Source organism: Bubalus kerabau, chromosome 17 (assembly GCF_029407905.1).
Source record: "Bubalus kerabau isolate K-KA32 ecotype Philippines breed swamp buffalo chromosome 17, PCC_UOA_SB_1v2, whole genome shotgun sequence".
Classification (NCBI taxonomy): Eukaryota; Metazoa; Chordata; class Mammalia; order Artiodactyla; family Bovidae; genus Bubalus; species Bubalus kerabau.
In genome coordinates, this window is record NC_073640.1 from 53,410,190 (window position 1) to 53,433,397 (window position 23,208).

General features: G+C 43.2%; 1 protein-coding gene across 1 annotated transcript in view; it reads right to left on the reverse strand.

The window, feature by feature from the left end:
• Nucleotides 1-382: 382 nt before the first annotated feature.
• Nucleotides 383-23,208, reverse strand: part of LOC129630658 (cytochrome P450 2B4-like) — a 32,645-nt gene continuing 9,819 nt past the window's right edge. Inside the window, exons 2-9 of the mRNA XM_055551161.1 lie at nucleotides 15,365-15,527; nucleotides 15,126-15,275; nucleotides 14,271-14,431; nucleotides 13,665-13,841; nucleotides 12,307-12,448; nucleotides 10,945-11,132; nucleotides 5,191-5,332; nucleotides 383-591 (exon numbers count right to left, since the gene is read on the reverse strand). Coding sequence (XP_055407136.1) covers nucleotides 383-591; nucleotides 5,191-5,332; nucleotides 10,945-11,132; nucleotides 12,307-12,448; nucleotides 13,665-13,841; nucleotides 14,271-14,431; nucleotides 15,126-15,275; nucleotides 15,365-15,527 — 1,332 coding nt within the window. The remainder of the gene's footprint in view (nucleotides 592-5,190; nucleotides 5,333-10,944; nucleotides 11,133-12,306; nucleotides 12,449-13,664; nucleotides 13,842-14,270; nucleotides 14,432-15,125; nucleotides 15,276-15,364; nucleotides 15,528-23,208) is intronic.

The following is a 23,208-nucleotide window of genomic DNA, read 5'->3' on the forward strand; positions in this document are numbered from 1 at the left end:
CGCTGCTCGAGTTTCTCATTGAGGTGGCCTCTCTTGTTGCGGAGCACAGGCTCTAGAGCAAGGGCTTCAGCAGTTGTGACACACAGACCCAGTTGCCTCGTGGCATGTGGAATCTTTCCAAATCAGGAACTGAATCTATGTCCTCTGCACTGCTAGGCTAATTCTTTACCAATGGACCACCAGGGAAGTCCAGCCCGTATTTCTTGACCCTGAAATATCCTCAGTCAACAGTACAGGCCATCTAGGAATAAGTAGTGATTACAGCAGGATGGATGGAGAGACCACAAAAGGGACTTTCCACAGGAGAAAGTGAGCAGGGTGGAGCCTGCACATGTTAATTCTGGACAGAGGCAGGGGCTGGATGCAAGGACTCAGAGGACATCTATGCTTCTTCTTGCCCTCCCCCTCCTCTGCGGGGCAGGAAGCGGACCTGGAAAAAAGGAGGTGGTCTCCCCAGCCCATTCTCCCTTGGCGTGAGGTCGATGTCTTCAGGGGCCTTGGGAGACCCCAAAGAGAAGTTCTGCAGCAGAGTGGTCAAGAAGAGGAAGAGCTCTGAGCGGGCCAAGCTCTCACCCAAACAGAGGCGTTTTCCTGCGGGTATAAGGGAGAGAGTATCATTGGAGGATAAGATCAGAGAGGTTAAGGAAACTATTTTGGAGTCACACATCATAGAAGTTGAGGGCTGAATTAGCTATTTCAACTTGAAGAAGGAGGAGGGCAGGGGTGTGCAGAGTAGATGGTGACAAGCAAAAAGTAAAAGTTTATCAACATGAAGCTGAACTTGAGAACATTTGGTTGCCCCATTCCCCAAAACCCCAGGATATTTGCATGTTCATTTACATAGATTTACATGCGAGGTGTTCTGATCCTATTCTTGTCCTCAGTACCAACACCACCAACAACGTTAGTAGGGGCTGAGAGTGGGGGCGGGCATAGGGTGAGCAGTGCTCATACATTTCTATCTCAGTTATATTTCAGTTCTGCCTCCTCTGGGATTATCCAGTACAGTGCCCTCCTCTGTCCCTCCTGGTACCAAGTCCTTTTGTGTCTCATTTTTTTGTGTGTCTCTGGTTAAGTATACTGTCAACTAAGCCAATTTATGAGAAAAAAAATGTGAAAATGCTGGAGAAATCTGTGGCAATATGCTCTAGGTATGAAGACCATGAGAGATGAGTTCAGGGGAGCTGAAACTTTTGGCCTACCCTGGAGTAGGCGGGCACCTGGCTGATCAAATATCGACCTACATCTGATCATTTGGTCTAAACTTCTCAGTGTCCCCACTCTTCTGGCCACCTTGACCTTCCTCTCAGCTCCTTGGTCCTACCCACAATCAGCAGCCAACAAAGTCAGCCTCCCAGACCCAATCCCCACACCCCAACCTGTGGAGGTTCTGACTGGCCATGCCCACTTCATGCTTATAAAGACTTGAATAGCACTCTGTTCACCTTTGCCCCCATTTTTCTGACTCTCATAACACCTACTCATGTCTCCCTGCACGATGAGTTTGACCACCACAAATTGTCCCATCGAGATGGAGCCCTAAGTATCCACTGACTTCAGCACAGGCTGTGTCCACTGGAATAACCAAGGGTGAGGTCAGCATGTCCCTGGGCTGGGCTAGAGTTTCCACTATATCCTGTTGACCCGCAGTCTCATGGGAAGGAAAGGAGCCCAGAGAGCTGCCTTGTGTGTGTGGCTAAGTTCACTATGCTTCATAAGTATTCATAGATCATCTCTGGGTGTATAACATCTCAGCCACATTGAACTTGGATGGGATTTTCTTAGTCCCATGAAGTGAAGGCTAAACTTATACATGTCACACTGTTTTCCCTGTGTCTTCATGTTTCAGGATAGAGCCTCTGTTAACTCCCTTTTCTACATGACTGTCATGGTTTGGGATGGGCATGTTGCATGATCAGGAAAACAATCTTTTGGCTCTCAGTTGCTGAGATATTCAGAGAGTTTATCACAGCTTAGCCCTGCCCTGACCTCCATAGATCATGACTTTCTACAGGGGCTTGGCCAAGTCCCCTGAACCCTGAGCCTCTCTTTTTCCAATTCTACAAGAGAGAGAATGAGTCAACACTCAGACGTCAAAGGAGCAAAGCAATTTGATCATCTTGACAGGAGCTGAAAAGATTACTACTCAATATAACATCCTGATCAAATTTTTCAAAAAATAAAATCTTGTTGTAAAATAGACATTAAAAAGATCTTTCCTTAATTTCATTTAGAGTTGAGAAAAATTGGGACCTTCTCTGGCAGTCCAGTGGTTAGTATTTTGCATTTTCACTGCAGGGGACACATGTTCAATTCCCAGTCAGAGATCTCAGAGCCCACAAAATGTGCACCGTGTCCAAAAAAAGAGAATAGAATTGAGAAAAATATATGGTAGGATCACTGACTCAATGGACATGAGTTTGAGCAAACTCTGGGAGATAGTGAAGGACAGGGAAGCCTGGCATGATGCAGTTCACGGGGTCACAAAAAGTCGGACATGACTTATTGACTGAACAACAAAATATGTTAGAATAGCCATAAAATATCTGGAATAGATCATAGCCATCATTAAGCTTAAGAGAGAAAAGAAAAATATTCTCCTTAAAATTAGAAGTCACTACTTTTACTGTCATTACTATTACTTCCCATGTTTCCAGAGGTGCTAGCTCATATTAGGGAAAACATATGACTTTAACAGAAGAAACAAAAAAGTCAAAATATCATCTTTTGCAGATGCAAACGCCAATTATTTGGAAAACCCAAGAGAATGAAAAATGGTTAGTTGTAAAAGTAATATAAGGAAATTGTCTGTTATGACAGAAATATACATTTCAAAATACCAGTGGATTTCTGATATACCTATTCTAAAAATTTTAAATACTACATCAAAAGATTGCTGTGAACTTAATCGTGTCCTTTCAGAATTTATATGTTGCAGCCCTACCTCCCAATGCAATGGTATTTGGAGAAAGGATCTTAGAAAGTAATTGGGTTGATCTTTTCTTTTTGGCCGCCCCTCATGGCATGTGAGATCTTAGCTCCCTGACCAGGGATGGAACCCATACCCACTGCAGTGGGAGTCCAGGGTCTTAACCACTCGACCACCAGCAAAGTCTGGTTATTAGGTTTGCATGCATGCTTGCTAAGTCACTTCAGTTGTGTTGGACTGTTTGCGACCTATGGACTGTAGCCTACCAGGCTCCTCTGTCCATTGGATTCACCAGGCAAGAATACTGGAGTGGGTTGCCATGCCCTCCTCCTAGGGATCTTCCCAACCCAAGGATTGAATCTATCTGTGTCTTTTACTTCTCCTGCATTGGCAGGCAAGTTCTTTACCACAAGCACCACCTGAGAAGCCCTTAAGGTTTAGATAAGCTCATTAGAAAAGCTCCTTAGGCCTCCATGAGGGAATAGTGTTCTTTTTTGTTTGTTTGTTTAAAAATTATACCGTTTTCTATTCTCTAAACTTTCAACAATACATTAGCTTTATAATCAGAAGAAAAAGCTACTAATAGCAACAATCTCTTCTCATGTTTCTTAGGAATAAATCTATCTAGAAGTATTCAAAACCTAGTTAAAAAAAATTCAACTGATATAGAGGTGATTCAAAGGAAATGCTATCTTCTTGACTGTGTGTGTGCTCAGTCCTGTCCAACTCTGTGCGAGCCCACAGACGGTAGCCTGCCAGGCTCTTCTGTCCATGGAGTTTCCCTGGCAAGAATACTGGAGTGGGTTACCATCTTTTCCTCCAGGGGATCTTCCCAACCAAGGAATCGAACTCATGTCTCCTGCATTGGAAGGCATATTCTTTACTACTGAGCCACCTGGGAAGCCCTTCTTCTAGACTGGGCTGTCAAAGTTATTTGAATTTGTAAAGCTGTCAAAGTTATTCAATGTAAACTACAAATTCAGGTTAATCTTAATAAAATTTCAGGGGGAGTTTTTGAGACTTTGACAAAATAATTCCAAAGTATACTTGGAAGGAAAACAAAATATGTTTAAAAAAAAGAAAACCCATAGAACTATCTATAGAAGAAGAGTAATACAGAGAGACTAGCAACTGTAAAATAATAAAACATATTTCTTGGGTAGAAATAGTCAAGCAGTATTATATAGCTAGAAAGACAGATGAGTAAATGAACCAGATTTAGATCTACTCAGATTGAAATTTTTTAAATATGATAAATTTCAAGTCAGTGACTAAAAGTTGAATTATTTTATAGATGGTTGAATTAGGTTGTTGTATAGTTGCTCAGTCGTGTCTGACTCTTTGGCGACCCCATGGCCTGTAGCCCACCAGGCTCCTCTGTCCTTGGGATTTCCCAGGCAAGAATACTGGAGTGAGTTGCCCTTTCCTTCTCCAGGGGATATTCCTGACCCAGGGATCTAATCTGTGTCTCCTGCATTGGCAGGTGGATTTCTTACCACTGAACCACATGGGAAATCTGATTGAATCAGGGCACACATGCAAATCCAAGAATGAATATTCCTTAAATCTCTGTTCTTTAAGTGCCTTCTGAACCTCACACTAGTCCATGGCTTGGATTAACAATTGACAAACAAGAAATAAATCACCGAATCTCCCTTCTTTTCTCTTCCTTCATTTTTACTATTCTTTCATTTTCTTACCTATTGTCTGTGTATCTATCTGTGTATCCATGTATGTAGCTATTTATCTACCTATCTATCCATCTATCCATCTAAACCTTTGTGTTCGTATACATACTAATAAAAGGACATCCTCTGTTATTAATAAGTGTGGTTGAGTGGTAAGTTACAGGTGATTTTCAAATTGAATTTTATTATTTCTTGCTTTGTATAAATTAGAAAAATAATGGTTATTTTCATTTTCAGAGAAAATGTGGAAAATGCCTTTCCTTGATTTCGGCACATAACAGGTGCTTGGTAATGGATCATTTATTTGTCTGTTATTTTGAGCGTGCATGTGTGTGTCTGTGCTGTCACTTTATCTCTATCACTGAGTCTCCATCTTCCTCCTCCATCGTACCTCATCCTTTCTTTTCCCCTTCACACTATCTTTGTCTCTGTAGATGTCTTTCTATATCCTTCAGAATTGTCATATTTTCCCAAAAACGTTCACCTAGTGTTTGGAGTTGGATCAAGAAAGAGAGTTACACACAGAGTGTGAGCAAGCAGGCATTTTCATGGGGAAGAAAGAGCATGACTTACCCATGGAGAATGGGATGAAGACTTCCGGCTTCCTGAAGTTGCCCTGCGCATCCAGGAAGTGGCCAGGATAGAAGGTATTTGGCTTCTCAAAGTGGCGTGGGTCTTGGAGGGCAGAGCTCAGGACGGGGTACACGGTAATGCCCTAAGAGATGTTAAAAACAAGTGGAACCATCAGTTCATCAGTTCAGTCGCTCTGTGGTGTCCGACTCTTTGCGACCCCATGGGCAATGGGGCCTCCTTGTGCATCACCAACTCCCAGAGTTTACTCAAACTCATCTCCACTGAGTTGGTGATGCTTTTCAACCATCTCATCTTCTGTCATCCCTTTCTCCTCCTGCCCTCACTCTTTCCCAGCATCATGGTCTTTTACAATGAGTCAGCTCTTCACATCAGGTGGCCAAATTATTGGAGTTTCAGCTTCAACATCAGTCCTTCCAATGAACACTCAGGACTGATTTCCGTTAGGATGGACTGGTTGAATCGCCTTGCAGTCCAAGTGACTCTCAAGAGTCTTCTCCAACACCACAGTTCAAAAGCATCATTCTTCGGCGCTCAGCTTTCTTTATAGTCCAACTCTCACAACCATACATGACTACTGCAAAAACTGTAGCTTTGACTAGACAGACCTTTGTTGACAAAGTAATGTCTCTGCTTTTTAATATGCTGTCTAGGTTGGTCATAGCTTTTCTTTCAAGGAGAAAGTGTCTTTTAATTTCATGGCTGCAATCACTATCTGCAGTAATTTTGGAGCCCAGAAAAATAAAGTCTGACACTGTTTCCACTGTTTCCCCATCTATTCGCCATGAAGTGATGGGACCGGATACCATGATCTTAGTTTTCTGAATGTTGAGCTTTAAGCCAACTTTTCCACTCTCCTCTTTCACTTTCATCAAGAAGCTTTTTAGTTCTTCTTCACTTTCTGCCATAAGGGTGGTGTCATCTGCATAACTGAAGTTATTGATATTTCTCCCAGCAATCTTGATTCCAGCTTGTGCTTCCTCCACCCCAGCATTTCTCATGATGTACTCTGCATATAAGTTAAATAAGCAGGGTGACAATATACAGCCTTGACATACTCCTTATCCTATTTGGAACCAGTCTGTTGTTCCATGTCCAGTTCTAACTGTTGCTTCCTAACCTGCATACGGATTTCTCAAAGAGGCAGGTCAGGTGGTCTGGTATTCCTATCTCTTGAAGAATTTTCCACAGTTTATTGTGATCCACACAGTCAAAGTCAATAAAGCAGAAATAGAAGTTTTTCTGGAACTCTCTTGCTTTTTTGATGATCCAATGGATGTTGGCAATTTGATCTCTGGTTCCTCTGCCTTTTCTAAAACCAGCTTGAACATCTGGAAGTTCACGGTTCACGTATTGCTGAAGCCTAGCTTGGAGAATTTTAAGCATTACTTTACTAGCATGTGAGATGAGTGCAATTGTGCAGTAGTTTGAGCCTTCTTTGGCATTGCCTTTCTTTAGGATTGGAATGAAAACTGACCTTTTCCAGTCCTGAGGCCACTGCTGAGTTTTCCAAATTTGCTGGCATATTGAGTGCAGCACTTTCACAACATCATCTTTCAGGATTTGAAATAGCTCAACTGGAATTCCATCACCTCCACTAGCTTTGTTCGTAGTGATGCTTTCTAAGGCCCACTTGACTTCACATTCCAGGATGTCTGGCTCTAGGTGAGTGATCACACCATCATGATTATCTGCATCGTGAAGATCTTTTTTGGACAGTTCTTCTGTGTATTCTTGCCACCTTTTCTTAATATCTTCTGCTTCTGTTAGGTCCATACCATTTCTGTCCTTTATTGAGCTCATATTTGCCTGAGTGTTCCCTTGGTATCTCTACTTTTCTTGAAGAGATCTCTAGTCTTTCCCATTCTGTTGTTTTCCTCTATTTCTTTGCACTGATCACTGAGGGAGGCTTTCTTATCTCTCCTTGCTATTCTTTGGAACTCTGCATTCAAATGGGAATATCTTTCCTTTTCTCCTTTGCTTTTCACTTCTCTTCTTTTCACAGCTATTTGTAAGGCCTCCTCAGACAGCCATTTTGCTTTTTTGCATTTCTTTTCCATGAGGTCTCCTGTACAATGTCACAAACCTCCATCCATAGTTCATCAGGCACTCTGTCTACCAGATCCAGTCACTTAAATCTATTTCTCACTTCCACTGTGTAATCATTAGGGACTTGATTTAGGTCATATCTGAATGTCTAGTGGTTTTCCCTACTTTCTTCAATTTCAGTCTGAATTTGGCAATAGAGTTCATGATCTGAGCTACAGTCAGCTCTCAGTTTTCTTTTTGCTGACTGTATAAAGCTTCTCCATCTTTGATGGCAAAGAATATAATCAATCTGATTTCAGTGTTGACAATCTGGCTATGTCCATGTATAGAGTCTTCTCTTGTGTTGTTGGAAGAAGGTATTTGCATTCTCTTGGCAAAACTCTATGAGCCTTTGCCCTGCTTCATTCTGTACTCCAAAGACAAATTTGCCTGTTACTCCAGGTGTTTCTTGATTTCCTGCTTTTGCATTCCAGTCCTCTATAATGAAAAGGACATCTTTTTTGGATGTTAGTTCTAGAAGGTCTTGTAGGTCTTCATAGAACCGTTCAACTTCCGCTTCTTCAGCATTGCTGGTTGGGGCATAGGCTTGGATTACTGTGATATTGAATGGTTTGCATTGGAAACGAACAGAGATCATTCTGTCTTTTTGAGACTGCATCCAAGTACTGCATTTCGGACCCTTTTGTTGACCATGATGGCTGCTCCATTTCTTCTAAAGGATTCTTGCCCACAGTAGTAGATATAATGGTCATCTGAGTCAAATTCACCAATTCCAGTCCATTTTAGTTTGCTGATTCCTAAAATGTCAACATTCACTCTTGCCATCTCCTGTTTGATCACTTGCAATTTGCCTTGATTCATGGACCTAACATTCCAGGTTCCTAGTGGAGGTGATGGAATTCCAGTTGAGCTATTTCAAATCCTGAAAGATGATGCTGTGAAAGCGTTGCACTCAATATGCCAGCAAATTTGGAAAACTCAGCAGTGGCCACAGGACTGGAAAAAGTCAGTTTTCATTCCAATCCTAAAGAAAGGCAATGCCAAAGAAGGCTCAAACTACCGCACAATTGCACTCATCTCACATGCTAGTAAAGTAATGCTTAAAATTCTCCAAGCCAGGCTTCAGCAATACGTGAACCATGAACTTCCAGATGTTCAAGCTGGTTTTAGAAAAGGCAGAGGAACTAGAGATCAAATTGCCAACATCTGCTGGATCATTCAAAAAGCAAGAGAGTTCCAGAAAAACTTCTATTTCTGCTTTATTGACTATGCCAAAGCCTTTGACTGTGTGGATCACAATAAACTGTGGAAAATTCTTCAAGAGATAGGAATACCAGACCACCTGACCTGCCTCTTGAGAAATCTGTATGCAGGTTAGGAAGCAACAGTTAGAACTGGACATGGAACAACAGACTGGTTCCAAACAGGAAAAGGAGTACGTCAAGGCTGTATATTGTCACCCTGCTTATTTAACTTATATGCAGAGTACATCATGAGAAATGCTGGGGTGGAGGAAGCACAAGCTGGAATCAAGATTGCTGGGAGAAATATCAATAACCTCAGATATGCAAATGACACCACCCTTATGGCAGAAAGTGAAGAAGAACTAAAAAGCTTCTTGATGAAAGTGAAAGAGGAGAGTGGAAAAGTTGGCTTAAAGCTCAACATTCAGAAAACTAAGATCATGGCATCCGGTCCCATCACTTCATGGCGAATAGATGGGGAAACAGTGGAAACAGTGTCAGACTTTATTTTTCTGGGCTCCAAAATTACTGCAGATGGTGATTGCAGCCATGAAATTAAAAGACACTTACTCCTTGGAAGGAAAGTTATGACCAACCTAGACAGCATATTAAAAAGCAGAGACATTACTTTGCCAACAAAGGTCTGTCTAGTCAAGGCTATGGTTTTTGCAGTAGTCATGTATGGATGTGAGAGTTGGACTATAAAGAAAGCTGAGTGCCAAAGAATTGATGCTTTTGAACTGTGGCGTTGGGAGAAGACTCTTGAGAGTCCCTTGGACTTCGAGGAGATCCAACCAGTCCATCCTAAAGAAGATCAGTCCTGGGAGTTCATTGGAAGGACTGATGCTGAAGGTGAAACTCCAATACTTTTGCCACCTGATGTGAAGAGCTGACTCATTGCAAAAGACCCTGATGCTGGCAAAGATTGAGAGCAGGAGTAGAAGGGGACAACAGAGGATGAGATGGTTGGATGGCATCACCGACTCAATGTACATGATTTGGGTGGACTCCAGGAGTTGGTGATGGACAGGGAGGCCTGGTGTGCTGCGGTTAATGGGGTCGCAAAGATTCGGACATGACTGAGCGAGTGTAGTGAACTGAACTTAACTGATGCAATATTGCTCTTTACAACATCGGACCTTGCTTCCATCACCAGTCACATCCACAACTGGTTGTTGTTTTTGCTTTGGTTCCGTCTCTTCATTCTTTTTGGGTTATTTCTCTACTGATCTTTAGTAGCATATTGGGCACCTATTGACCTGGGGAGTTCATCTTACAGTGTTCTATCTTTTTGCCTTTTCATACTGTTTATTGGGCTCTCAAGGCAAGAATAAGTGGTTTACCATTCCCTTCTCCAGTGGACTTCATTTTGTCAGAACTCTCCACCACGACCCATCCATCTAGTGTGGCCATAGATGGCATGGCTCATAGTTACATTGAGTTAGACAAGGCTGTGGTCCATGTGATTAGATTGGTTACTTTTCTGTGATTGTGGTTTCAGTCTGTCTGCCCTCTAATGCCCTTTCCCAGCACGTACCATCTTACTGGGGTTTCTCTGACCTTGGACCCAAATGACCATTAACAAAGAGTGGCTGAATCTATTAATGTGCCTCCGCAGCTGATAATGAGCTCTATAGTTGGTGGCAGGAATGTTTAAATGACTCTCCCCCATTTGGTTGCTAGTGTCCCATCCCTCCAGGTATCCTTACCAACCACCCTGATCCTTCATTCCCAAGACCCCTTGGTCTACTTTATGATCCATCAACTAAAAGGTTCATATCAGACAGCAGAGCCCTATAAAGAGCTGACTCCAAGACTGGAGCCAGAATATAACCTGATGGGTGCTGTTCATTGGGTGATTCAAAACTGTGGATATCACCTCTAGGTACACCTATGCTCAGCAAAGTAAGCTCCCACACACACAAAAATGAGTTATAACCATAGGCATTGACCTGAACAATATATCCACAGCAAACCGTTATATTAAAAAAAAGAAAGGCACACTCACATACACACACACACACACACACACACACACACACAAATTGCAAATTGTGCTAGATGCATAGGAAGACAAGGTCACTCAGTTGCAAAGTGACTGCCACAGTATGAGCCAATTGTTGTGTGTATGGATATATATAAACACATGGATTCATATAAACATTAAGAAGAAATTATTTTAAAAGATTTAAAAAAACCAACTCTACTGTATAACAAGCTTCAAAAGTATATTCTATTTTCTCCAGCAAACCTAATATCTTGTAAAGGTAATAAATATGACTGAACAAAAGAAAGAAGACTTCAGTATATTTGTAAAATCTCTTCTCTTCCATAGAAATCTGGAAATGAAAATTCTTATCATAGTCCAACAACCAGATAATGAGCCATAGGACTGGAGGCAAACAGCACCTACAGTCAAGATTTGTGACCCTGCTGGTCTCACCTTAGGGAGGTAACATCCTCGGAAGTGAGTGTCCTTGATGACAGAGTGGGGGACACCAACAGGGACTAGGTCACTGAATCTCTGAATCTCGTGGATGACGGCATCTGTATAAGGCATTTTTGCCCGATCTTCCAGAGCTGGGAGACGGTGTGCACCAATCACTCTGTCGATTTCTGCCTGGACTTTCTCTGAGAACAGTTCAGGTGGGAGGAGGGTATGTCAATAAATGCCCATAACAGTGGACTCAACCAAGTGACCTGAAAATGACCTGCAGACTGATGAGAGGGTCTTGTAAATTCTTTTCTAAGATATTGGGTTATCATTCCTCTCAATGAAAGCATCAAAAAAGAAAGTTAGAAACTTGTTTGTGAAGAAGTCTTACCTGTTATTTCTACTCTAGTTATGAATTATGACAGGGGGTAACTTGGGTAAGGATGGGTGGGTGGAAATTCATTCAACACTTAATGGTGTTTTTTGCTTTTCCAACTAAAAATGAGTTGTAGCTGAAACTGGTGTCATCTCCTTTTGTCACACTCATGCACTATGTGATTTTAGATAAGTCATTTCCTCAGGCTGGCCTTAAATTCATTCTTATGAAACAATGGAGTTTGATGAGGTGAGAGTTTCTCCAAGTCTGATCTGCAGACATCAACATGAGAACCAATGAAGGTGCTTTTTAATTAGTTGTAATTTGGCAATATATATTAAAAAGTCAAGTTCTTAGTCCACCTCAAAGAGTAGTTGGCAAGAATCCTGTACTTTAGTAGACAGCAAAATGCACTGTAAAAGGTAATGCTTTACGTCAGGAGCAGTCTTTGAAAACCAGAAGGCACCTTACCATCACTCAGGGCAGATTGCAAAACACTTCGTAAGTACAAACACCTTCTATACCAGACGGTGTTTGCCTGCATGAAAAATTCTTTGTAAAGTAAATCCTAAAGTGCTTTGTCAACTTTAAAGAGCTTTGTCTCTAGCAAACTTTTATTACAAGTTACAAATGCCTATGTGCTGTGCTTAGTTGCTCAGTCACGTATGACTCCTTGCAATCCCATGGACTATAGCCCACCAGACGCCTCTGTCCATGAGGATTCTCCAGGCAAGAATATTGGAGTGGGTTGCTATGTCCTCCTCCAGAGGATCTTCCCAACACAGGGATCCAACCCAGGTCTCCCCCATTGCAGGAGGATTCTTTACCAGCTGAGCTACCAGGGAAGCCCTTGGGGTGGTTTGTTCCCCCCCCCACCCCCATCCCCAGATCCTCAGGACAGAAGTTATCTGTCTTAGCCTATCAGCCTTCCAGCATGGCCTTACAGACAGACCCTCATTCCTCCCCTGCCCCCACCTCCCATAAGCCCAGCTCACCTAAGACATCAGGGTTCTTAAGAAGGAGTAGAAACCCAAAGCAGAGTGTGGAGCTGGAGGTCTCTGTACCAGCAAAGAACAGTGAGAGCACCGTGTGAACGAGATTCTTCTGGTGAAACTCACTCTCAGGATCTAAGCGCTCCTAGAGATGGAGATGGCTGATTCTTAACATTTCACCCTGCAGAAATTCCCAGTTTCTGAGTCTTATTATCTCCCTACCAACACCATGTTCCTCTGTGCCAGTTATTCTTTTTCTTGAAACTTTTTTTCTCTAATCAAGGCCAAAAAGGTACCAAAAGGGTGAGCTCCAGAGTGAAAGTGCCTGGACTTCAAATTCTGGCCCTAACATTTACCAGCTGTGTGTATTTGGGCAAGGAATATAACCTTTTGGTGCCTTAGCACATCCTTATGGAGTCACTTTGATAATGTATGATAAGCTCAATGAAAGTTAGAGGTTAATTTGTTGATGTCATTGCTGTTGTTGATTTTCTCTGTCCTTGGGTGTCATTGCACTCCCGATTGGCCTTTGCAGCTTACATTCCAGGGATATTGCTGAACATATTTAACAACTAGTAGGCACTTGCCAGAACAGACATTGGTCTCAATCAGTTAGAACAGATGTGGGCTTCTGACTAATCAGAACAGACTCAGTTCTGTGTCTCAGAATTGGGGGAACGAGTGAGATCCATCTCAGAGTAAGCTTACTGGGCCACATGTTAACTCCTTGGTCTTAATCTCTTTAAACGCATTCCAGAAGGAAGGCTTGGAGAGGATTAGGAAGGAATAGAGGGGAGGGATTGGACCATGGACTGCTTGCTAATCCTTAGGGAAGTATTTCAACATTTAAAGAACACATACCTCCCACACAAAGATACTAGCTCAATGTCAGTAGTGTGTCTATCACTCTCTTTCTGGCTCCCCCAGGGCAGACCTTGCCTTGTCCATATTTAACAACTGGTATGGCTCTTGCCAGACCAATCAGAACAGACATTGGCCTGCACCAATCAGAACAGACATTGGTCTTTATCAATCTGAATATACATGGAGCTTGACCAATCAGAACAGACTTGACTCTGTCACAGCTGGGGGAAGGCGTGAGCTGTGTCTCAGAGAAAGCTTACTGGACACATGTTAACTGCTTAGTTATCAGCTCTTTAAAGGCTGTTGGGAGGAAGGCTTGGAGAGGCATAGGGAAAAATGGTGGGGGATTATGGATCTTGGCTTTCTTGCTAATCCTTAGGGAACTACTTCAACGTTTAAAGAACACGTACATCGCACCCAAAGATATTAGTTCAATGTCAGTACAGTTTCCATCGCTCTGTTTCCCATCCCCAACGCATATCCTGCACAGGTCTTGCCTTGTCCATGCGAAGCAGGAAGGAATCAATGAAGTCCTTAGGGCCACTGGGATCCAGCATCTTCTGGTGCCTCTCCATGTTCTCAGTGATAAAATCTTTCACTTCTTCAATCATGCTGTACAAGCGGGTGTGTGTGCCAGAAAAGTGTTTCAAGATGCCCGGAAAGATTTCAAACACCTACAGGGCAGCAGACAAGGTGCAGAACCCATTGTATTCACTTGGCTGGTTCTGTGAGTGTTGATGCTCTGAGCTGCACATGTAGCAACATCTAAAGGGTATCGTTCACCCTGTGGACTTGGAGGGTGTGCCTCCCAACTGAATGTGCATGCACACACTCACACACACACACACACTCACACAAACACACACACAAACAGTGGTGCATGGACCTCTGCACCCAGCCCCAGTCACTCTCACATCTGCTGAGGTTCCTTCTCTCGAAGCCCGTCCTGTCCAAGGCCTGATTCAGACCCCCAAACTGACGGATGGTCTCACCTGGGAGGGCCACTAAACCTTCCATATTTAGTGTTCAGGACAGAAAGTATCTGATCTCTTCCTGGGGTCCACCACCCTAATTGCTGGCCCACTATGCAGTTGATGACTCACCTGGGTATAGAAGGAGCAGAGAATGATGAAGATTTCATTAAGTAAATGTAGCAGCTGTAATAGTCTAGGGTCCTGGTAATTAAAGCGCTCACCAAAGACAATGGAGCAGACTATGTTGGCGGTGATGGCGTTAAAGAGGAAATGAGGATCCAGGTAGGCCCCTGAGGAGAGAGGTCTGTCATGGGGGGAGGGGTCCCCTGCACAGTCCTTCTGGTTGGCTCTGACCTGACTGGTGCCATTTCATCCTAGCTTCTTTGATTAGTTTCTTTGTCTTTCTCTTGGCTGACTGGGTTTTCATTGGGTATCTAAGATTTTCTTTCTGAAAGTCTTCACCTCTGAGTCTCTTGTTGCTTTTCTTGTTCTATGTCTTGGGCTGACTTTCTCTGGTCTTTTCATTCACTCTTTCTTTCAGACTCACTCCTTCTCTGTTCTCTTGCCACATCTTTGTAGCCCCTCTCCTTAGCCTCATTGACATTCTGTGTTCCCCTGACTTTAATAACTCCCTACTCCCTTTACTTTTTGCTTTCACTTTTCCTTGCAGCTTCTGTTCCTAGATTTATTGTGTCACCTTCTCCATATCTCTCTGTCTTGCTTTTGCTGTGTTTCTCTCTGTCTGTGCTCTCTGTGCTTCTGTCTACTTTATCTGCCTCTCCCTCTCTCTTTGCTAGTCTCTGTCTCTCTCTGTTTTTCCTCATTCTCTTTCTCTTTTTCTGTCTCTATCTCCTTCTCCTCTCTTTATCTGAACCTGTTTCTGCCTCTCTCTGTCTTTGTCTCTGGATCTCTCTTTATCAGTCACATGCCCTCTCCCTCTCTCTCACCCCATCTCATCCCCACCTCCACCCAGCCTGCACTCACCCTGGGATTTCTGAAGCTCCTCCACCAGACACTGAGCCTCCTCCTTGATTCGTTCCTCAATACTCCGCTTCCCCATCCCAAAGTCCTTCATAGTGGTCACAGAGAATCGCTGTAGAACCTTCCATGACTTTCCGTTGGCAAAGACCACACCTGATGGTGGGGCGTGGAGGGAAGGTTGAGAAGACACATGGGATGTTCCCTCCTCCCCTCCCTAGTCCTCACCCTCATCCCCCACTCACCTGTTCCCTGGAAGACAGGGTCAATGATGGCGATGTGCCCTCGGCCAGAGAATGCCTCGGCCTGATCCACCAGAGCCTCCTTCATTGCTTCGTACCCCCACAGGATGACAGCAGGCCGAGACCCCAGATAGATGGTAAAGACATCCCCATATTTCTCCCGCAGCTGTGGGGGCAGAGTCCAGGTCTCACTCTCTGACTCAAGAGAAGGATCTCCACCTCACCCCTGGATCACACCTCCCAGTTAGTCTACCCTGCAGGCTGCAGCCCCATCAGGGAAGAGCAAAGACTGGAACTCTATGGTTTCCTTCCAACCTCACATATATCACCTGACCCCAAGCATCCACCTCTGTTGACTTTACCCTGAGCCCTCCCAGCTTTGCTTTTAAGAATTACAGAGGGCATGGTCCTAAGATGGTGGAGGAATAGGACAGGGAGACCACTTTCTCCCTGACAAATTCATTGAAAGAACATTTGAACGCTGAGAAAATTTCTGAACGCTGGCAGATGACATCAGGCACCCAGAAAGGCAGCCCATTGTCTTCAAAAGGAGGTAGGACAAAATATAAAAGATAAAAATAGAGGCAAAAGGGTTAGGGATGGAGACCTATCCCAGGAAGGGAGTCTTAAAAGAAGGGAAGTTTCCAAGCACCAGGAAACCCTCTCACCGGTGGGTCTGTGGGGAGTTTTGGAATCTCAGAGGGCAACATAACCAGGAGGAAAAATAAATAAATAAATAAAACCCACAGATTATTTGCCTAACGGCAACTCCCAGCAGAGAAGTAGCCCAGATGCTCGCATCCGCCATCAGCAAGCATGGGCTGAACAGGGAGGCACAGGCTGCAATTGCTTAGGGTAAGGACCAGGCCTGAATGTCCTGAGGGCAATCTGAGGGAGCTAATGTGAGATAGCAACCCAAATTGTGGGATAGCCAGAGAGAGAGTGAGGGAAAAAAGAGAGAGAGAGAACTATCCCACAAAAAAGCCCTAACATAAGGCACTGCAGGGCCCGCTCACAGAACAAAGGACTAAGCTAATACCAGAGAAGAGCTAGCCAGCTGTGGACCAGCCCATCCCCTGCCAGAGGCAGGGAGGCAGACAGGTGGCAGCCAGAGCCAGAAAGGGGCAATCTTGGCCCCAGAGATGGCATCCTCTACCAAACTGCAAGCAGGCTCCCAGTTGCTAACCAAGACTTCTGGGATTCTGGACAGTTGACATCCACTGGGAGGGTCACAGCCAGAGATCTGCCCCCCAGAAGAGACACACAGTACACCTGAGATGGCGTGCCTGCTGTGTACCCAGGAAACCGAGTGGCTGGGACAGGGGAGGCAATAAGACACACCCACTACCCGGGGAGAGTGTGCTCTCCAAGCACCTGGTCCCTGAGCTGCTCAGACCTGGGAAGTGCACACAACCCAGGGCCCACTTTAGACAGTTCCTCTGCAGAGCCTGAGCTCTTTAGCACTGTAGACTGGAGCCTGAGCAGTGTAGACTGGGAAAGCACACATGCCGTGAGCAGGGGCAAACACAGTGTGGCCGAGACACTGTGAGCACTCCCCACACACACCAGTGATATTTGTTTGCGGTGTTCCTCCCTCCCCACAGCACGATTGAACAAGTGAGCCTAAATAAGTGACCACCTTCACCCCCGTGTGTCAGGGCAGAAATTAGACACTGAAGAGACCTGCAAACAGAAGAAGCCAAAATAAACAGAGGGAACTGCTTTGGAAGTGACAGGTGCAACAGATTAAAGCCCTGTAGTTAGCACCGACTACATTGGAGGGGCCAATAGATCTTGAGAAGTATAAGCTGAAGCAAGAAACTATCTGAGACTGAACTTACCCCACACTGCCTGCAACAGCTCCAGAGAAATTCCTAGATATATTTTTACTATTATCATTTAAAAAAATTTTTTTAATTAAAAAAATTTAAAGTCCTCTATTACTCCTTTAATTTTCATTTTTATAACCTACTATTACCTTTAAAAAAAAGACCCTATTTTTGAAGCAAACTTCATATATATTTTTTATAATTTTTGTGATTTTTTTTTAATATTGTATTTTTGAGAGTCTAATCTCTACTCTGGATTTTTAATCTTTGCTTTTTGGTATTTGTTATCAATTTTGTACCTTTAAGAATCCAATCTTCAGCACCCATTTTTACTTAGGAATGTGATTAATGGCTTGATTACTCTCTTCCCCTTTTGACTCTCTTTTTTCTCCCCCAGGTTACCTCTATCTCCTCCCTCGCCCTTCTCTTCTCTACCCAACTCTGTGAATCTCTTTGTGTGTTCCGGGATGTGGAAAACACTTAGGGAACTGATTACTGCCTAGATCTGTCTCTCTCCTTTTGATTCCCCCTCTTCTCCTCCTGGCCACCTCTATCTCCTTCCTCCCTCTGCTCTTCTCTGTGTAACTCCGTGAACCTCTCTGAGGGTTCCAGACTGTGGAGAGCACATAGGAAATTGATTACTGGCTAGATTGCTCTCTCCCCTTTTGATTCCCCTCTTCTCCTCCTGGTCACCTCTATCTCCCTCCTCCCTCTTCTCTTCTCCATGTAAGTCTGTGAACCTCTCTGGGTGTTCCTCACTGTGGAGAATCTTTTCACCATTAACCTAGATGTTTTATCATCAGTGCTGTATGGATGGAGAAGTCTTGAGGCTACCGTAAGAATAAGACTGATACCAGAGGCAGGAGGCTTAAGCCTAAAACCCGAGAACACCAGAGAACTCCTGACTCAGGGAACATTAATCGGTAAGAGCTCATCCAAAAGCCTCCATACCTACACTGAACCAAGCACCACCTGAGAGCCAACAAGTTCCAGAGCAAGACATAACATGCAAATTCTACCACAATGCAGGAACATAGCCCTGAGTTTCAATATACAGGCTGCCCAAAGTCACACCAAACCCATAAACATCTCAAAACTCACTACTGGACACTTCATTGCACTCCAGAGAGAAGAAATCCATCTCCACCCACCACAACACTGACGCAAGCTTCCCTAACCAGGAAACCTTGACAAACCACTCGCCCAACCCCACCACAGGGAGGAATCTCCACAATAAAGAGGAACCACAAACTGCCAGAATACAGAAAGGCCACCCCAAACACAGCAATCTAAACAAGATGAAAAGGCAGAGAAATACTCAGCAGGTAAAGGAACAGGATAAATACCCACCAAACCAAACAAAAGAGTAGGAGAAAGGGAGTCTACCCGAAAAAGAATTCGGAATAATGATAGTAAAAATGATCCAAAATCTTGAAAACAAAATGGAGTTACAGATAAATAGCCTGGAGACAAGGATTGAGAAGATGCAAGAAATGTTTAACAAGGACCTAGAAGAAATAAAAGAGAGTCAATAATTAATGAATAATGCAATAAATGAGATAAAAAACACTCTGGAGGGAACCAACAGTAGAATAATGGAGGCAGAAGAGAAGATAAGTGAGGTAGAAGATACAATGGTAGAAATAAATGAAGCATAGAGGAAAAAAGGAAAAAAAGAATTAAAAGAAATGAGGACAACCTCAGGGACCTCTGGGACAATGTTAAATGCCCCAATATTCGAATCATAGGTGTCCCAGAAGAAGAAGACAAAAAGAAAGGTCATGAGAAAATACTTGAGGAGATAATAGTTGAAAACTTTCCTAAAATGGGAAAGGAAATAGTCACCCAAGCCCAAGAAACCCAGAGAGTCCGAAACAAGATAAACCCAAGGTGAACACCTCCAATACACATATTAATCAAATTAACAAAGATCAAACACAAAGAACAAATATTAAAGCAGCAAGGGAAAAACAACAAATAACACACAAGGGGATTCCCATAAGGATAACAGCTGATCTTTCAATAGAAACTCTTCAGACCAGAAGGGAATGGCAGGACATACTTAAAGTGATGAAAGAGAAAACCCTACAACCCAGATTACTGTACCCAGTAAAGATCTCATTCAAATATGAAGGAGAAATCAAAAGCATTACAGACAAGCAAAAGCTGAGAGAATTCTGCACCACCAAACCAGCTCTTCAACAAATGATAAAGGATCTTCTCTAGACAGGAAACACAGAAAGGGTGTATAAACTCAAACCCAAAACAACAAAGTAAATGGCAATGGGATCATACTTATCAAGAATTACCTTAAAAAAAAAAAAAAGAATTACCTTAAATGTAAATAGGTTGAATGCCCCAACCAAAAGACAAAGACTGGCTGAATGGATGCAAAAACAAGACCCCTATATATGCTGTCTACAAGAGACCTACCTCAAAACAAGGCACACATACAGGCTGAAAGTGAAGGGCTGGAAAAAGATATTTCACACAAATGGAGACCAAAAGAAAGCAGAAGTAGCAATACTCATATCAGATAAAATAGACTTTAAAATAAAGGCTGTGAAAAGAGACAAAGAAGGACACTACATAATGATAAAAGGATCAATCCAAGAAGAAGATATAACAATTGTAATATATAGGCACCCAACATAAGAGCACTGCAATATGTAAGGCAAATGCTAAGAAGTATGAAAGGGGACTAATTAAGAAAGTCACAGGGAGGAGCCAAGATGGCGGAGGAGTAGGACGGGGAGAACACTTTCTCCCCCACAAATTCATCAAAAGAGCATTTAAACATCGAGTAAATTCCACAAAACAACTTCTGAATGCCAGCAGAGGACATCAGGCACCCAGAAAAGCAGCCCAACTCTTCGAAAGGAGGTAGGAAAAAATATAAAAGACAAAAAAAGAGACAAAAGAGGGAGGGACAGAGTTCCGTCCCGGGAAGGGAGTCTTAAAAAGAGAGAAGTTTCCAAACACCAGGAAACCCTCTCACTGCCGAATCTGTGCCGAGCTTTGGAAGCACAGAGGGCAACATAAAAGAGAGGGGAAAAAAAAATAAACAATTAAAAATCGCGGATTGTGAGCCCTACGGTAACTCCCCCAGCGGAGAAGCAGCGCAGACGCCTGCACACGGCATTAGCAAGCGGGGGCTGGGCAGGGAAGTGCAGCGCGGGCTGTGTCCCTTAGAGTAAGAATCGGGCCGAATGTCCTGAGTGCTATCTGAGCAAAATAATTTGGGCTAGCAAACCAGACTGTGGGATATCTACCACGCGAAAAGCCAGCCCTAACCTAAGACACCGTCAGGCCTGTGCACAGAACAAAGGACTGAACAGAGATAGCCGGCTGCAGACCTTCCCCCTCCGGTGACAGGCAGCCAGAGCCGGAAGGGGGCAATCGCAGCCCCAGAGAGACACTATCTATAAAACTGTAAGCAGGCTTCTTTGCTAACTAAAACTTCTTGGGGGTCTGGATGGTCAACAGCTGCCTGAGAAGGTGCGCCGGTTTTACACCCAGATAACCGAGTGGCAGGGAGGCGATAAGTTGCAGCATTGGCGCCCGCCAAACACCTCATCACCTGAGCTGCTTGGATCTGGGAAGAACACAAAACGCAGGCCCAACCGAGTCTGCGCCTCTGAGGACTACCTGAGTGCCTGAACCTGAGCGGCTTGGACCTGGGAGCTCAGCCCAGGGCCGGCCTCTGATTGTTCCCGGCGGAACAACCTAGAGCCCAAGCAGTGTGGGCAGGGAGGCTACACGCACCGTGAGCGGGGGCAGACCCAGTGTGTCTGAGGCACTGCGAGCGCATGCCAGTGTTATCTGTTTGCAGCATCCCTCCCTCCCTCCCCACAGCGCGGCTGAACAAGTGAGCCTAAATTAAAAAAAAAAAAAAAAAAAATAGTGTCCTCAACCATCCCCTTTGTGTCAGGGCGGGAACCAGACACTGAAGAGACCAGCAAACAGAAGAAGCTATAACAGAGGGAAACGCCTTGGAAGCTACAGGCTATAGATTAAAACCCTGTGGTTACTACGGATTACATAGGAAGGGGCCTATAGATCTTGAGAAATATAAGTCGGACTAAGGAACTGCCAAAAATGAACTGAACCCACAATACTCACAACAAAACCAGAGAAAGACCTAGATATATTTTTACTATTTTTACGATCAATCTTTCTTTTTTTTTATTAAAAAAAAATGTTTTAAAGTCCTCTATTGTCCTTTAATTTTCACTTTTATAACTATTACTTTGCAAAAAAAAAAAAAGACCCTATTTTTTTTTCTTCTTCAGCAAACTTCATATATATATTTTATAATTTTTTGACCATGTTTTTTTTTTTCTTTTTTCTTTTTCTTCTTTTCTTTAACATTGTATTTTTGAAATTCCAAACTCTACTCTAGATTTTTAATTTTAGCCTTTTGGTATATGTTATCAATTTTGTACCTATAGTTTTTTTCATAATTTCTGTGACTTTTTTTTCCCTCTGTTTCTTTCTCTTCTTCTTTTATATAACATCGTATATCTGCAATTCCAAACTCTACTCAAGATTTTTAATTTATGCTTTTTGGTATTTGATATCAATTTTGTACCTGTATTTTCTTTATAATTTTTGTGACATTGTTTTTGTTGGTTTGTTTGTTTTCTCTCTTTATTTTTCTTCTTCTTCTTCTTTTTTTTTTTAATATTGTATTTTTGAAATTCCAAACTCTACTCTAGATTTTTAATTTTTGCTTTTTGGTATTAGTTATCAATTTTGTACCTGTAGTTTCTTTATAATTTTCACGACCTTGTTTGTTTTTCTTTGTTCATTTTTTCTCTCTTTCTTTTCCTTCTTCTTTTCATTAACATCGCATTTTTGAAATTCCAAACTCTACTCTAGATTTCTAATTTTTGCTTTTATGTATTTGTTACCAATTTTGTACCTTTAAGAACCCAATCTTAAGGACCCATTTTTCACTAGTGTACGAGATTACTGGCTTGACTGCTCTCTCTCCCTTTGGACTCTCCATTTTCTCCACCAGGTCACCTGTATCTCCTCCCTAACCCCTCTCTACTCTACCCAACTCTGAATTTCTGTGTGTTCCAGACGGTGGAGAACACTTAAGGAACTGATTACTGGCTGGATCTGTCTCCCTTCTTTTCATTTCCCCCTTTTATCCTTCTGGCCACCTCTGTCTCCTGCCTCCTTCTTCTCTTCTCTGTATAACTCCGTGAACATCTCTGAGCGGTCCAGTTGTGGAGTGCACATAAGGAAGTGACTACTGGCTAGCCCACTCTCTCCACTATTGATTCCACCTCATCTCATTTGGGTCACCTCTAACTCCCTCCTCCCTCTTCTCTTCTCCATGTAACGCTGTGAACCTCTCTGAGTGACCCTCACAGTAGAGAAACTTTTCATCTTTAACATAGATGTTTTATCAGTGGTGCTGTATAGAAGGAGAAGTTTTGAAACTACTGTAAAATTAAGACCGATAACTGGAAGTAGGAGGCTTAAGTCCAAACCCTGACTCCAGGGAACTCCTGACTCCAAGGAACATTAATTGACAGGAGCTCATCAAACGCCTCCATACCGACACTGAAACCAAGCACCACACAAGGGCCAACAAGTTCCAGGGAAAGACATAACAAGCAAATTCTCCAGCAACAAAGGAACACAGCCCTGAGCTTCAAGATACAGGCTGTCCAAAGTCACCCCAAAACCATAGACATCTCATAACTCATTACTGGACATTTCATTACACTCCAGAGAGAAGAAATACAGCTCCATCCACCAGAACATCGACACAAGCTTCCCTAACCAGGAAACCTTGACAAGCCACCTGTACAAACCCACACACAGCGAGGAAATGCCACAATAAAGAGAACTCCACAAACTGCCAGAATACAGAAAGGACACCCCAAACTCAGCAATTTAAACAAGATGAAGAGACAGAGGGATACCCAGCAGATAAAGGAACAGGATAAATGCCCACCAAACCAAACAAAAGAGGAAGAGATAGGGAATCTACCTGATAAA